Genomic DNA, 17,706 nt, shown 5'->3' with positions numbered 1-17,706 from the left:
ATTTATTCCTGAGTTTGTAAACAACAGAAGATATAGAACATAAATGTAATACATGAGTCAATGACTTGTTAGTATAGACTGAGTATACATGATACAGGACAATACAAAGTAAGGGGATCACTATTGTTAAATGAGGCAAAGATGACAGGCATTCACTTTCTAAATCTGAGCACATTTTAAGAGTAATTCCTCTACTGACAGGTATGAATATTGTACACAATTTTTCTTGCCATGTAATTATAAACAATTCTGAAATAAACATTTTTATACATTATGCTTGGTATACAGGTATAAAATTTTCTTTGAGATATATGCCTAAAAGGGCAACTGCTGTGCTGTGGGGATATATACATTTCAGTTTTATTAGATATCATCAAATTATTCTCTAGAGGGGTTCAAGAATTTTTGTTTCCAAACAACACTTAATATCGTCACTTTTAAATTTTTGCCAAATAAGTGAGCATCTTTTCAGATGTTTATTGGTGATTTGATTTTCCCTATGTGATTTGGTTGTTCATATCTTTTGATTTTCACTGGATGATTTGCCACAATTCTTTCTTAATATATCTTCTTTGCTGCTAAACTGTGCACATCCCAAGAGTTAGATGGTACTTTATTCATTGCTATATATCACCAGTGCCCAATACAATGCCTGACATACAAAGGAATTCCATAAGTGAATACGAACTGAATCAGTTCTCAGAACTAAAACTCATTTCTGAGTATTTAATACTTGTCTTAATTTACACTTTACTTTCACAGTGCTTTTTGAAATTAGCTGAGTGCTATTGTGATCATTGGGAATTTAGGAGCAGAAATTCTGGCCAATGACAATAAATATTCACTGGTTATTGTATCCATGAAAAAAAGTAAAACAATGAGAAGGAACGTGGTTTGTCTAAAGTCACAATAGGAGTGAGGGTTATAGCTAAGGGCAGAGATCATCAGGTCACATAACTGTAGATGTGATCTCCATTTTCAAGGCCACACAAGGCTCAATGGAAGAAGGAAAAAACAAACAAACATGAATGCACGATTACCTGGTAGCAGTTTTCTAGTGTGTTTTCCCATTTCAGTCTGGTAGAACAGCCAGCTATGTTTTTTTGGTAGTAATTTTCATCTTCTTTTGCCAACTTCTCAGTTGATTTTTTCAGTTTATTGAGGAGCTAAAGTAAAATGTCAGTGTCACGTATTCATTAACACATTTATGAAAGCCCTTTGTAATTCCATATAAAGGATCACACGCATCCCAATGATATGTTTCTCATCTCCCAGCTAAAGTCATAGAGTAGCTACAGATGACAAAATCAAAGATCTTTCTCAGAAAAAAGGAATGTCAGAGCTGAAAGGAAACCTAAGAGTCTTTCAGTATGATCCCTTCACATTTTTATATGAGGAATTAGAAGTCTTTAAACAGGGCGTGATGTGCCCATGTTCATCACATAGAGGAGGACAAAGAGGAGGTGAGGAGAAGCGAGCAGAGATCAGGAACCTTCAATTCAACGCTGTAATCTACTAATGACTCCTGCAATCTTATTTGGTAAATCCTTTAAGCCCCAGCATTTCTTCCCAGCACAGGTAGAGATTTGTGCAATTATATAATTTTTAGAGCTAGGATTAGACCTGGCTATCATCCTGTTTAACAACCTGACCTCACTTTCACTATATAAACTCTGCAGTGTAACTTTAAAAATCAAACTTCAGGATGAGAGCCCTTGTTCTGACTGGAGGTGAATTACTTAACCTTCATGAGCCAGTTTTCTCATCTCTGTGATGGGGATGGCAATGTTCCTATTTCACTGGGTTGCTTTGAGGATTCAAGCAGGTGATACACGTAAGGCGTGATACACACCGCCCGACACCTGGGCTAGCCCTCAATTATGATTACTATTACTGGTGAAAAGGCTGAGTGACGTTCACTGCAAGTTATGGGCAGATTAACAGATACTTTCCTTTTCGTCCTGCTCCTCAGTGATCTGCGCATTCATAAAGAGCCTTCTCTTGCCAGTCACCAAAATTGGCCATTCTGATTGTGAAATCTTCTGGAAAATCTAAGTAATACAAAACTCTCTGGACCAGAGTAGCTGAAATTGATTCTCAAAATGCTCAGACAAGTAATTTCACTTCTCTGAGAAAGGAAGAATTTGTATTAAGTGAATGATTCTCAAGCTTTAATATGCCTAGGAACGACCTGGGGTGTTTGTAAAACTGCAGATTTTCAGGGTCCCATAAGTAGCAATACTGATTTGGTAGTTCTGTAGTGGGATCAAAAAATCTGAATTTTCACTGCCTCTTCAGATGATTTTGATGCAAATGGTCCTCAAACCACAGCAGAAGGATCACCAAGGATCCCTCTGACTTAAGTAGTTTAGAGTTTCAAGGACAGAGACAAAGGCTTTTCAGAATGACCCTCTTTATGTTTAAGGACATTTTGACTAATGTTTCAGTAATGAAGCACATTCATCCAAAATTCTGAATATTAACACTACTCACTGTATTATTCCAATTGATATGCGAGCCATTCAACTGTCCCTCGGCTCTGATGTATGACTTACACAGGACACAATTGGTTTTGTCTATCAAGTGGAATGAACTACATAACTACATTCATCTATAGAAACATGATCTTGTGAATTTTAATCTGATAACAATTTAATGAAAGGGCAGAAAGTGTGCCATGGCTATACTTTGCAAAATCATTGTCCTTAAATTCTTATTGAGAATGCTCAGACCCCCAACAATGAGAACAAAGTTACTTTTGAGATGATCACTCACATTCATTAGCCTACACTATATAACTATCGTCCAGAAGTTTCTACTCAGCAAATTTACAACAAATAATCCAAAATCAAAACAAAAGAAGGATGTAGGCTCTTATATTCTTATTTAAGGAACCTCTCAGAAAACTTTACTACTAAAATTTATCAAACATTGCATACTTTTCCTTTCCTCTTTTCTTTCTCTTGGAACAAACATCTCATTCAGTCATCATTTAGTGAGTGCCACAGTGTGTCATGTACTAGGCTCTGGAAATAGAAAATGGAACTAAATGGGCTCTTTTTCTAGTGAGAGACCCATACAGGACATTACTATCCCATGTGATAGATCCCAGGATAATATAAGCATTCAGGTATCATGTGGGCACAAGAGAGGCACCTAAACTAGGCTTGGAATTAAAATGACATTTAAGCTGAGACCTGGCACATAGTGGATGCTCACAGAAATTATCCCTGTGTGAATAAACCTAAAATGAAAAATGGGAATTGGTGCATGTAGCATGATACCAAAAAATTTTTTGGTGAGGTGGGAACACACAGTTTGAGAGAGAGAATAGTAAAAGGTGATGCTGAAAACTAGGCAAGGGTCAAGTCAGGGAGGTTAGGGTCTTAAGAGCCACATAAAGGAGTTTGTACCAATTCTGAGGTCACTGGGAAGCCTTTAAAGGCTTTTGAAGAAGAATAATATGCTCATATTTGAGTTTCAGAGATGTCATCTTGGCTTGTGTATGGACAATAGATAGGAAAAAGCAACCCTGAAAATCAAGAGACCAATTTGTCAATTAGTAATCTAAGCAGAGATGCTGGTGGCCTGGGAGAGAATAACGGCAGTGGAGATAAATACAAGGAGATAAATTCAAACAGTATTTGGTTTAAGAGTTAGAATTGGGAGGCTAGAGTGGATGGTGATATTCAAATATATAGAAAACATAAGAATAAAGAATATTTTTGATACATGGAAGTGATGGTTCCAATTTTGGATATTGAATTTGATATGCCAGAAAGCAGTTTGGAGACTGGTTTGGGCTGGAGATATAAATTTGGGCATTGTCAGTGTAAATATGCTACTTGATGCCTTGAGAGTATATCTGATTACCAGTTACATAGAGAGCACCTGATATTGAGGTACTGTGTTGGACACTGACGATACCATGCTGAATAAAACAGAATAGGACCCAGGAGAAAAATAATCAAGAACAGCAATATATAAAGGTCAGGCAGAAGAAGGGATGTCCATTAAGGATTTTAAGAAAAAATTGCCAGAAATGAAAACTGAAAGAGTAAGATGTTGCTGGAGTTAAAAGAAGAGGCTGTTTCTGGAAGGGGGAAGTCAATGATGTTTAATGCTTCCAAGTTAAATAAGGTTAAGAACTGGAGAGTTCTTATGGGTATTGGCATTACCAATAAGGAAGACATTGTTTTCAGTGTCAAAAGCACTCTTAGTAGAATGGTAGGGAAAGCTTGCTCAGGGTGGTTTGAGGCATGAATAGAAGATGAGGTGGTAGAGACAGAGCACAGACAACTCTTTCAATAAATCTTATTGTAAAAAATAAGGAGAGATGATAATATCTGGAGAGGAACAGGAATCGGGCCACGGAAAGGTATCTCCCTGACCCTCCCTACTCTCCCAAGACAGGGGGGAGTTGAGAAGTCTGATGGAAAGGAACCATTGGAGACGGGTATGTCCAAGACACAGGAGAGAGAAATAGTCAAGAGAAGAATCTGTGAGAGGCAGGATGGGATGGGAAATGGAGCACATAATGAAGAACTGGCCTGTTCCATTGCACATATGGCTTTAATAGGCAGGTGGCTGTGCTGACTTCTATTTCCTCTGTGAGATAGGAGGCAAGATTATCTACAGAGAGTGGGTGGTGAGGATGGCGGTGTGAGGAGAATGGCGATTTAGATCAGCTTCTGGTGAGAACAAGGACTGCTGAGCAGGAAAACAGGAGGATTTGATGAGCAGCATAGAAGCAGCTCAGTTCAGGCTGGAGATCATGGGCACTTCTATGTCAGATGTGAAAATGAATGCTGCTGTAGGTGTTTAGCTTTAGGACAGAAAAAAAAAGAAAAAGAAAATGCTAGCAGATAAAGCAATGAAGATGGTAGGGGTGTGTGATGTAATGACAGCCAAGGGCTGTGGTTATAAGATCAGCTGGAGGAGGGCTGTGGGGAAGGGCTGTGGGCTCTTCAGCCTCCCAGGGAAGCTGCTAATGAGGGAAGGAAGAGGAAATTCACCACTTAGCTGCCCATGCTTTTTATTTCATTATTGCTTGCCATCCGTAAAGAATAGCTTCTAATGTGGGCTTCGTATGCCTAGAACAGGTCCTGGTGCTTAGCATTCTAACACACTGTGGTTTCACCTCCTCGGAAGCTGTCTCATTATTGAATACTTGTTATGATCACTTCAATCTGTGAAGATTGACATGTGAAGAAATAATAGCCTTGTAAAATCTTGCTAATAATGCATTTACGTTATTCAACTAATAGTTTCTTCAGATGAAATGGTAGCATCACTTGCAATAACAATTTTTTTTCTTTAAGGCTATTTTGGGTTGTAGTGGTGCTGCCTGCATATCCTTAAAAGGATTCCATCTTTTGAAGAAGATAGTAATGATTTCAAAGATTTCCAATCTGTGGTACATCCGGCCAGAGGTGTGCTGCAAGAGTTTACTGGGGTTTAGGCAGAAAAAAATTTGATCTGCTTGCACTTGAATATTACTTGGGTTCATTTTTGCCTAAAGCTTACTCTTATTTAATATATGAATTGGCATTGGTGCCCACGCATGGACAGTTGTGGATTCTGAAGTGTCCTGGAGGATGAGTAGGAACTTTACAACATGAGACGCTCACATAAGCCCTCACATGTTCTTCACTCTCAACATCCGGGGACCTGTGGCCATTGGCATATGTCTGGGTCATGAGGATTTACATATTTATTATGTAGCTTTAACTAGGTTAATATGCACAAAATGCACAAATCTCTTAAAAAGATTTCTGCCAAGAAGCTGTAGTTTGACGTTAGGACTAACAATGTAAACATAAGGAAACCACAAGAAAACGTCAGAGCTGAAGCCTTCTCCTGCTTCAGTTCTGAGTATGGCATCATCCAGGTGAAAAGGTAAAAACTGGGATGGTCTAGTGAGATCTGACGAGATGGTGACCAAAAAATGTAAAATTATTGAGAAGACTATTAGAAATACGAGTTTATATTTACTACAGTTAAGGCTGAGCCTTGCCCCAAGTATGTATTTTGCCTGGACTTGTCACTTAATGATTATGTAAATGATTATGGTGTTTAGGTAATCATTTAAAATATTATTTCACCTTTATCTCATCCTTCAAACATTTCTACTTTTTTGTGTTTTATAATGTTCGTAACATATTGATATAATGTATAAAGTACTACATACTATATAATAGATATATGTGTATATATATACATATATGTATATAGATGACATATATTTTACACACATATACTATATATATATATATATATATAAAACTTATTTGGGGTGTGAGCTGAGAGATGTTTAATAGGGTCCCCTATCAAAAAATGTGGACACCACTAGTCTCATGAATTTGTCACCTGTCAATAAATACCTTTTAAAAATATATGTGGACCAGGAATAGTTTAGAAGCCCTTCTCCTGCTCTGCTGCACTATGGCTCTGCAGAGACCCCACACAAGACGGTAATCAGCCAGTTCTCATGCTCATAGCAAAGGGCAGGGAGCCCATCTGTCTCCAAGCCACATGCACCCAGCCGGCCATGACAGGTTACCTTCTGCTTCTCCCTCTCAGTCATGGTTTGCTTGGTGCTTTCTACAAGATGGAAAAGTGCTTCATGCTTCTTGGTACTCACCATTAATTTCTTTTTGGCCTAGAGTCAAAACACATACAAAAAAAGCAAAAGAGAACAGAAACTAATATCAAGAGAAAAATCCCTCTGCTCTGGAACAAGTTAATGTTCATGTCCTAGCCTGAACGATTGTGTATTTTCAGTTCATCATTTCTGCCCTCACTTCCAAATCTGCCTTTCACAGCAGCTAACATTTTGCCCTGAGAATGACTGTGTATTTTTTTCATTATATTGGGTACACTCAAGAGGGTTGTACATTTTGCTAAATCACTGAAGTTTCCAAAATATTATTCTAGCTAACATAATGGAAAGGAATGGCTTTACCACAAAAAGGAAAATATCGCGACAAACATGGAAGACTGCCTGCGTCATTATCTTAAATCAACCTTGGGCACAGTTGAGGTGGTTTTAAGAAGCTCTCTTAAAACTCACAGCAAAGGGGAACTATGATCCCTGACGCCCAGGGTTGAGGTCTGGGCATTTGCCTGGCATCTGGTGGCATGCCTTGCATTTGTGGAAAGGGGGTGGGGTGGGGGGAGTTGGGAATGAAGGAACATTTAAAGCCCCCCTACTCTGTTGATTCATCAAAGCTCGGAGTGAGTTGTGATTCAGGCAATCATTTCCTACAAAATTCCAAGTTGGCAGGAGACGATGCTTTGGAGATAAAATAAACAGAATTCGGTTTGAGTTGGATTCAGACTATTTCAAACTGGGCTGATTGAAAGGCTGTTGGGTTTTTCACCTCAAGGTTGCAAGAAACGTAAAACCAGATAAAGGAAGAGAAAAGCTCAGGTCTCTCTTTCCTTAGGAATCAGAGGAAAAGCCTTATGAATGTCTCTAAATATATGAAGCCTCTACAAAAGGAAATTCAAGAACAAGAAGCTCCTAGACCCTTTTCTGCAGTTGGTCAGAAGCCCACAGATAAATGAGAGTGTGGGGTAAGAGCTGTGCTCCGTTAAGGCTTTTCATCTGTGTCTCCAAAACAGACTGTACTTCCCTATTGACGCGCTGAACTCCTTGAATTGTAACTGGAGAGAAAACAATTATAGCACAAGAAATTTATATCCTCTAATTTCTGTGTCACTCTTCATAAAAAATCAAATCATTTTATTTGGAAAAATCAATTGGTAGAAACTGGGAAATAATAAAAGATGCTTTTTGTTTTTGAAAGTAATTGCAGCTGCTAAGCATGGTTTCTCTCTTTGGGTCCATTATATTGAATTTCCTGTGAAAACTGAATATTTAGAGAATGGATTTTTAAAAACAAATTCTGTTTAAGAATGCTTGTAAAATTAAGAGCAAAACTAAAAACAAATGACTGGGTACTGTGTATGGGACTTCTAAACGTCTATTATAAATGTGATTCTCCTGAGCATACTTTTATCAGTACTATTATTTGGGGTATAGAAAGTCATTTATCTCAAATATTTATTATTAATGTCTTTAGTCTCATGGACTCTTTGGTTTCAGCGTAAGCTTCAGCGGCAACATTGAGGGCTGACTGAGATGGGGCTGCCTGTTTCCAAGGGCATATCTGGTTATTTGGCACTAGTGGCTAGCTACCTGGGGAAGTTCTCTTCAGGGACTGACACTTTGGAGATGAAAAAAAGAGAATTTCAACTTTTGGAGTACAACTCCTTTCAAAGAGGAACCTTGAGTTTTCTTGGCAGATTCCTTCTCTAGTCCATTCGACTCAGAATGAATCCCTCCTCAACTGGATTATTCTAGAATAATCTTCTGTACATATATATTGGTTCCATCTGTTATTCTCTCCACTTAAGAACCTATAATGATATGCTCTAAATTCTCACACCAGATCATAATTCCTCTCCTTAGAATTTACTATTTCCTGCACATATGTTATCTATCAACTACATTTAAAATTACTTGGAAACAAGAACCATGTCTTAGTACATGCAGTGTGGTGCACAAGGAGTGAACTGTACATACTTGTGGAATCAATATATGCATTTCCCTTTACATATCGCTACCCACCCCTCACTTTGCTCCTCCACTAGTGAGATAGAGATCACAAATGCTCTTCTATAAATGATAAAACCAAAACTCAGTATTTGTCACTTGCTCTAAGTTACAAATTGCACAGAGAGGCTGTCAGTGTAGTGTAATGGTTAAACTAGTAACCCTGGAGCCCAGACTTGTAAGACTTGGTTCAGCCATTAACCAGCTTTGTAACCTTAGGCAGATTATTCACTCTCTGTGTCTTAGTTTCCCCACCTATCTTTAACATGGGACAATGCAAGGTCACAAACCACACCGGTGGTTGTGATGATTAAATATATAATATACAGAACTTGACGCACAATAAATTCAATGTAAGTGTTGGGTATAAATAACCATATTTAGAGCCCTGCTCTCCTATTGTTTGAGTTGAAAGATAACTCAGGTAAGGAAGCATTTTCCTTCAGTTAGAACTTAGAAATACTAACACTAAAACACCCTATCCCATTTGTGCAAAAGCAAAAAAGATTCAATTCTAAAAACTGAGTTTACACAAAAGATATTTGTATTACTTGCCTTCATTTGTTGATTCCAGTTATTAATACAAAGATTTGCCGTCTTTTCAACTTCATTATCAAGCTATTGAAAAAAAAAAGAAAAAAAATATTTTCTGTCTTTTTGTTGAGTCACAGTGCTGGGTATTAATTGTAGCACAATCACTATCACAATTCATAAAAATTTCAAAATCCTATAGAGGACATATGTCCTGAGTAAAGTAGCCAAACTATCTTTTCCCCGTTAAGAATCTCTTGACAGAGGTTAGCCTGAATGCATTTGGTAAAATAGTTATTTCTAACATATAACTATGTAAAAACAATATAAATATGGACAATCTGTGTGGAGAAGGATCTTGCATGGTTTGGTATCACTTCTGGTCCCATCACTTCCTCTTCAGCATCATTCCATGTGGCCCAAACTTTACCACCATGCGAATCAGTAACGGTCTAAGCAATGCTGATTTTACTAAGTGTCTCATTGCCCCTGAAGTGGATGTTGTTTTAATTTCAAAGAGACTGAATTCTTAATCAAAATTAATTCTGTTTTTTTTCTACTTTAAACAGACAAGGGGACAGTAATCGTAATGATGAAACTGAATCTAGGCAACCCCCTTTCTCCCCAAGGAGGTCAGACTTAAGTTAGGGTTGAACCTATGTTTTCCTGGATCATTGACCTTTTTTCCAGACACCCAGATCAGCCATTATTCAACCACTCTGAGACCTAGCAACATTACACTTTAATTTTTTCCAGCTGATTAAATTTAGAATTTATGCTTTCTTGTAACAAATAGAATGAAAAAAATTTATGCTCTATGCCATTTTTTATTCTATATATGTGGCTGAAATGTGGAACAAACTCACTATTTTGAAAAAAATTCTAATCTTTTATCTTTTGATAGCGGGTCGGGTGGTGGGGGGGTGCAGCAGGGAGGGGCAACACTGAAAAGAAGATTATGAACTGGAGCCGCAATTTGAGGAGATCACAACATTAATTATTTAAGACACTGTGATAATGATCACAGCACTGTGACTAATTTATGGTAAGTACTAAGGAAATGCTAGTAATTATCATATTATAATGTGATATGGAAAACATTTATTAATTAATGAAATATAGATTTGTGTTTGGTTTTTATTAAGTTGGTTTGCAAAGGCAGATAATTATATTGTTTTCTAGTAATTACTGTAAATTTCCCCCAGCACCCTAGCCCTGAGTAGAACATCTATTCTGGTAAAAACACACGTATGTCTGTACAAATAATTCCATTTCTTGATTTAGTTTAATGACTTTGAATAAAATTTTTTTGGTGTCCTTTCTCTTTCTTCAGGACTTTTACAAATCCCCGCATCCTCCTCACTTACCCTCTTCAGGACCTGCTTTATTTGGCTGTGGTCGTGTGACATTCCCCTTCGCCACCTCCCTTTCCCTTGAAGGACCACCTATTACTGCTTCAGAGCTCCTTACCTGCACCTGGCCTTGAAATAGTGGCCCCACCATATCAGAGCTAAGCAGCATTTATTAAACACTGCTTTATGTTGCCTTAAAAAATATTTTAAAGAGCTTAATGACTGTATGACACACAAGTAAAAAGAAAAAAGGAGCACAAACGAAACTGTTCTGGCAAGAAAGATACACAAAAGGCTACAGAATATACTAAGCCAGAGGAGCAGGTGCCCTTGCAAGAACTGATTATTTCTCTTCAGGTTGAAGCCTATCTAAGGATTATACCTACTATTGCCTTTACCTAATCCCAAGCTGAGAAGCATAGAAAAGCATTTCTTTTTTAAAAATGTGTTTATAATTTTTCCATTTACAAAAAGAATATTCATTGAAAAGCAATGGGAATACAAAAAATAATAATAATAACCTCTAATTCTACTACCTAGAGGTTCTAGAGGTAGTTCTTATTAACATTCTGGGGAGGCTCTTCCGGATTTTTCTCTATGCCCATACACACATATTTATTTTACAAAATCGAGGTCATATTGTTGGATTTTTTTCATCCTGCTTTTTTATTTAACACTATATAGTGAAAAAAAAAATCCCATGTCATTAAATTTTTCTGTAATAAGATTTTTAATGGTTGCATAGTATTCCATTGCTTGAATTTAATCATAATTTATTTTTGGATGATGAAGAATTTTCCGGTCTTTCGCTATTACCGATAATGTTTTACCAAACATCTTTGTACATAACTTTTTGGGTTTGTTTTTATTTTTATGATAAGTTCCTGAAATGTAGTATAATTTTTAGATCACCTTTTGTTTCTTGGGCCAAAGACAGAAATCTTGTTTAAACAAGCAGAGAAAAGAAGGATTTTGACTCACTGATTTTCTCTTCTTCTCGTGTACACTCAGGACTTGATCAGTTGGTTTTATTGCTTCCAACTCAATTGCTTTGCCAAGTTTTCTGGAAATAAAACATAAGAGACACACAAGTATAGTATTAAAATTTATGTCTACTTTCCAAATTATTTTGGGGGGAAAGAAAATGGTGTATTTTGGCATATCTACTCAGGGCAAGCTTGAAGTGGAGTATTTGTAGCACACCCACTTTAAATACACAGCTCCCTTTGGGGTTGGAGCAAGGCTGGGGTGGGAGTACTCACTGATGAAGGTCTGCTGCAGATTTCATGCCTTCTGAGACCCAGGCCCAGGCACTGACGGTACAGCTGGAGGCAAAAACAAGAGGGACACAAGGGTGCGTCATTTTCCCAGTGAAGTCTGGGAAAGAAAATATCACCTCTGATTCATGCCATTCAGCAGTTGCACTCATATCCCTAATTTTATTTCAATTTCTCCATGGGATTAAATGCTGCCAACATAGTTATTTGCACTATAGTCATTACAGAAACGGCTTTATTTTCAGTCAGTTTTTATTTTGATTTACATTTTCCAATTTACGTCTGTAGAAAATCAGGGAACCACAGTAGCCAAGGGTGAGAAGGCATTTAGAACAGGCAGGAGACAGCATGCTAGAGGCAGGAGGTCCTTAAGGACAATCTTTCCAGGCTGCTCAGCTCACAGATAGTAAACCAAGGCTCAGAGAGGTGAAATGACAGGATTTGAGAGCCCCGGTCGCATCCTGCATGCTGCTCTTGGGGTTGGGGTCTGGCTCCTGTTCCCTGGTGACAACAGTTCAGATATTTCATGGTCTCAATTTAACAAAAGGATGACACTGCCTTGTCCCTAGCAGCACAGAGAGAGGATTAGGAAGTATGATGCCATTTTTTTTTTCCCCACAGAAGGGGCATAGCTCACAGCAGCCTTCAAAAGTCAAAACAATAAGCCTAATTGCATCAACAACCTGAAGGACAGAGGCCTGTGTAGACTTTGATGGAAGGGGGCACAGGCAGATTGGTGTACCTACTGAAATCAGGATGGTGCAGAGGTTTTGCCTTCAAATGACATAGGGTACACCCCGCTGCCAGAGAACAGAACTAGACCAAAAGATGCCAAGGTTTCTGCATATTCAAAGCCAGGCACAAAAACCATGCTTCCAATTCTAGAAAATTCCAGAAGAGACAAATGAGTCTATATATTGACAGGAAGCAGATCAGTGGTTGCTTGTGACTGGGTGGAGGAAGGATTACAAACAGACATAAGGAATCTTGTGTGATGAAATGTCTCTGTGTAGATTTTGGTAGTGGCTACATGGTGTATACATATGTCAAAAATCAATCAAACCATGTGCTTAAAGGAGGTGCATATTATTGCATGAAAATTAAAACTCAATTGAGTTAATTTTTAATAATTTAAATAATTTTAAATAATGTGAAGCCAGGCACACTTTTGGGAAGAGAACCTGACATTTCCCCCTCAGAGGATCTGGATTTTAGAGCAGGAAGCTAAGGGCACTGTCATCAGAGAGGTCTGTCTGAATCCACATGCTTGCCTTCGTTTCCATGTGTGACCATGAAAGAATCATTTGATGTCTCTGACTCTCACTTAATTAGTCTTTTAAAATAGAAATAATTTGGATTATTTAAGTACCTAACACAGATTTTGGTATAGGTAAAATTTCACTTAGTATTTATTATTAAATATTGCGCTAATCTCGGTTAAATAAACATTCTGGACGTGCCAACTCTCTGGGAGCACCATGCTGGACACCAGGGTTGCAACAGAATAAGACACACCCCTACATCTCTCATTATTTAGGAGGCAATTATAATCAAAATTGTAATCGACACTTATGGGGCTTTGGCTCTGTCCCAGATAATAAACACCCTTCTTGTATTATCTCATTTAATCCTCACAGCAATTTTATGAGGTAGGTTTTATTTCCATTTTAAGTAGACACTGAGAGGTAAGATAAATTGTCCTAATTCACCTACCTGGCAAGTGGTAGAGCTAGAATTCAAACCCTGGGCATTCTAAATAAAGTCTATACTCAGCCATTGTGATCTACTGGTTCCTTTGTAGTATACTAAAATAGTATCCTAAAAATCAAGCTAAAAGTCAGAGCAATTTCATAGTCAATATTTGCTGTTATAAATGGAGCCTAAAGGGAATAGCCTAAGGAGGAAGGCTTCCTTTCTTCTGTTCCTCTCTCTTTCACCACCAAAAGAGGCCTTTGCAACACACTGTCAGTTTAGGGTGACATACGCAAGCATTAGTCCAGAATCTTTATAATAAATTCTGACCAATGGATCATTTTTATACCAATAGCTTTCTTCCCTCCCCCTCAAAGAAGGAATTAACTTTATTCTGAAATGTACTGAGAAAAGTGTGAACCAACATTTTTTTAGCACCCAGTATGCTAATCTCTTTACATACATTTTCTCATTTAATATACACCTCTCCTCTCCGCACACACACACAGGCGTACACACAATGGAGCTCAAATCATTCCTTCATCTAACAGTGGAGGAAATCAAGGCACAGAGAGGCTGGGTTACTTGTGTGTGTGTGTGTGTGTGTGTGTGTGTGTGTGTGTGTGTGTGTGTTGTTTTCAATTTTATTGGGGAACAGCCATTGTCATTGGTTACACATTGCTTTCATGCTACAACTACAATGGCATAGTTGACTCTTTTAAGGAGGGCACAGTTCACAGTGTCTCATGGGGGTATTAACCAGTAATCTTGGTGTTATTAGCACCACGCTCTAACCAGCTGAGCTAACCAGTCACCCCTGGTTTACTTGTTGAAGGTCATAGAGTTGAGATAAAGCAGGATTCCCATTTCTTGACTCCAAGACCTTCCAACTTAACAACACTGCTTCCCAAGTGAACTATCACCACTGAGGCCTATTATGAACATGGGCTCAGGAGGCATAAAGACATGGAATGAATCCAGATCTACAACTCATTATCTATGTGATTGTGGCAAGTGTCTTAGACTCTCCAAGCCTCAAGACTTTGTCTGTAAAAAGGACATTAATAAGACTTCTCAAGGGTTGTGAAGGTTAAATCAGAGCATCTATTGGGCTGTCGGAAAGGTCATGACATATTTTTTCTATGCTTTTCATTGCAAAAATGCGTCATGACTTTTCCGACAACCCAATATAAAAGCATTTAACACAATGTGTGGCACGCACTAAGTGCCCAAGGACAGGAAGTCATATTTGACATTATATGCCTGATACATTTGTAAGAGGAAGCTGGAATTGAACACATCAGTTTTTATTATTTTTAAGAATTATTTTGCCTACCTCTTCATATACTTACTTTTTCTTTGTGCTCTGTAGTGCTTTGGTCAGCTTGATTGCCAGTTTCTGAAGTCCTTTGGCATAGTTAAACTCCAAGTTTGCTCTGTTAGCAAAGAGATTGTCAGGATGCACTAGCCAGAAATCAAACAACCCCCTCCCAGCCACACACACAGGAAGGAGGACTCAGGCTGACAATACAATCAATGCCTACATAAAGAAGAGACTGTTTACTATAAGAATCCTCTTTTCCTTAGGCGTAACCCCAACCCCTGAAGATGTTGAAGTCCTAACCCCTAGAGTCTGTGTATGTAGCTCTTTTTGCAAATAGGGTCTTTGCAGGCGACCAAGTTAAGATGTGGTTGTCAGGGTGGGTCTGAACCCAATATGGCTGTGTTCTTATAAAAAGGGGAAATTTAGACATAGAGATAGACACAGGGAGAACACCAAGATGAAGGCAGAGATTGGGATAATGCATCTATAAGTAAAGGGATGCTGAAGATTGCCAGCAAACCACTAGAAGCTAGGAGAGAGGCATGGAGCAGGTTCTCTGTCTTTGCCCTCAGATGGAATCAACCTGGCCAACATCTTCATCTCCGACTTCCAGCCTCCGTAACTATGAGACAATCATTTCTGTTGTTTATTCCACCCAGTCTGTGGTACCTTGTTACGACAGCCCTAGCAACTAATCTAATTAGTAGGGAGCAGAAAACGTTCCTACATATCCTGGGACATTAATACTATCAGATTAGCTCTAGGTTACAATAGCTGGCAATAAAATAATAAATAATAAATTATTACAGTTAACCAAGCAGTAGGTTTCTAATGAGAAGGGACTGAGGTGGCAGCGCCAGATTTAGAAAATAAATTTCCAATAATTAAGTAATTAAGTGTAGAAAATTAAGTTCAATTTATATTGTTTTCCATCTAAATACAGACTAGAGAGTTTCTGTTGAATATTTTTCAGTCTTTTAATTCTATTTTTATTATAAAATATCTTTAGAAATATTTGTGACTTCATTTCATTTGTGAAACGATCCCAGAACTCTCCAGTAACTAGCTTCATATCTGCATTTTTAACGAAAGTTAGACTCAGTGTTATGGACTAAACAGGGACAGACAGCTCTCTTTTGTAAAATGGAATCCAGAGATCATGGACTATTGATCTACTACTAAATTTCTACTTATTTTTTTCCTGTTAGTACACTTGTGATCTAATGTATTTTTACTACTTTTTGAAAGAAAGAAGACAAACATAGGATGCATGTTAAAACCGAGGCACAGAAAACAACACATTTGGTATCAGATCTTGTCCAAGTATGAGGAAATGTTAAGGCAAGTATTTTAAAATAATGAAGCTGTTAAATAAATATCTTATTGCATTTTAAAGTAGATGTCTCTGTTCTAAGAATATGTTCTGATTGATGGAAAGAGAGAGAGCGTGCTGGTCAGCAGCAAGCTGGGAGAGACCACCACCCATGGTGAACTTGGATGCTCTAGAATCCCAAAAGACTTCTGCCATTCAGTGGGGGTGGTTTCAGGCAACATTAAAAGGGAGTAATTAAACCTACTTCAGGGGGTTTTATGATGATTAAAATGTAATGACCCAAGCATAGGAGGGGCTCAAAGACTGGAATGATTGCTATTGACCTGCATGATCTGACCTCTGGGTCCCTCTCCCATTTCCTCTCCTACAAGTCATTCCCTTGATCGCTGTACTCCTACTTAGAGGCCAAATACCATCCTGCCTCAGGGCCTTTGCACTTGCTGTGGCCTCTGCTGGCTACTCCTTCTGCTACAGAACCATAAGGCATTCTTCTTCATGTAAACGAACAGGTCTTGTTCAAACATCACCACCTCAGAGGTTACCTGATCTAAAAGAGCATCCTTGTCACTATCCCCTCACAGGTTTATTTATGACTTAGAACTTATCACTATCTTGCATCATATATTTTTTTCAGTGTGCTTCTATGAATCCTCCTCAAATGTAAGCTCTGTGAGCATCAAGAATTTGTTCATTGCTATATCTCTAGGCCTAGAATAGTGCTGGGCACATAATAGGTGCTTGGTATGTACATCTTGAACGATTGAATGAATGAATTTTCCATCAGGTGTTGGTTAGAATTTTTAACTGATCTCTGTATAAATCTATTCTCACTTTACCACTTTTGAAGGCTTTAAACTGCAACTATTTAGATGTATTCCCACAAGGTTGAGCTATACTCAGCCCTGATGTCAGAGTACACAACTTTTTAGTACTTGGAATAGCTAGACACATAAACCCTTTCTTAGTCCATTGCTAGCTAACCAGATAACTTGTTAGGACTTTCCTTCCCAGCATCCCATTCTTTCTTGAAAGCAGCACACAGAACATGAAATATTTGCAGTGCTCAGCTCAGAGCTAGGCATCACACAAGTTCTTAGTAAATGTTATTTTTTCTACTATGATTATTATTACATATCCAAAAGGATCTCTAAACATTCAGAACACCCTGAATATATAGAGGTAGCAAGGTGTATGTGTGTTGTGTTGAGGAGGAGGGGGCGGGGGAAGGGGGAGAGATGGGGGGAATCCACAGTTTGCTCATCTATCAGCTCCAGAACAATTCAGAATGGCTTCTGACAGGAAAGGTTATTGCTGCCAGGCACAGCCTTTTCCTCAGAATTCAGTTTCACTTTTATTTTTAATTTTTATTTATTTATTTATTTATTTATTGTTAGTTTCAGGTGTACAGAACAATGCAATAGTTATCCTTTTCACCCTTCGCACAGAAATCCCCCTCCCCATCTACTGCCCTCCCACCCCCGATATCATGCTTATCTATTACAATTCCATTGACTCCATTCCCACTCTCTACTCCATGTCCCGTGACTATATGTATATATAATTATAGTTGACATACA

General features: G+C 38.2%; 1 protein-coding gene across 9 annotated transcripts in view; it reads right to left on the bottom strand.

Annotated features, from left to right (window-relative positions):
- NOSTRIN (nitric oxide synthase trafficking) overlaps window positions 1–17,706 on the bottom strand; it is a 54,294-nt gene that overhangs the window by 17,081 nt on the left and 19,507 nt on the right. For 7 of the 9 annotated variants that reach the window (XM_019656620.1, XM_019656612.1, XM_019656613.1 and 4 more), the window contains 6 exons: window positions 14,825–14,908; window positions 11,766–11,828; window positions 11,485–11,566; window positions 9,176–9,238; window positions 6,563–6,661; window positions 1,041–1,166 (listed from right to left, as the gene is read on the bottom strand). In XM_019656620.1, the coding sequence (XP_019512165.1) occupies window positions 1,041–1,166; window positions 6,563–6,661; window positions 9,176–9,238; window positions 11,485–11,566; window positions 11,766–11,828; window positions 14,825–14,908 (517 nt within the window). The remainder of the gene's footprint in view (window positions 1–1,040; window positions 1,167–6,562; window positions 6,662–9,175; window positions 9,239–11,484; window positions 11,567–11,765; window positions 11,829–14,824; window positions 14,909–17,706) is intronic. The other 2 variants (XM_019656615.1, XM_019656618.1) reach the window with 2 other exon arrangements.

The sequence above is a fragment of the Hipposideros armiger genome, unplaced genomic scaffold (genome assembly GCF_001890085.2).
Source record: "Hipposideros armiger isolate ML-2016 unplaced genomic scaffold, ASM189008v1 scaffold_263, whole genome shotgun sequence".
In the NCBI taxonomy this organism is placed as follows: domain Eukaryota; kingdom Metazoa; phylum Chordata; class Mammalia; order Chiroptera; family Hipposideridae; genus Hipposideros; species Hipposideros armiger.
Note: the sequence above shows the minus strand (reverse complement) of the source record. Positions and strands in the feature narration are given on the sequence as shown.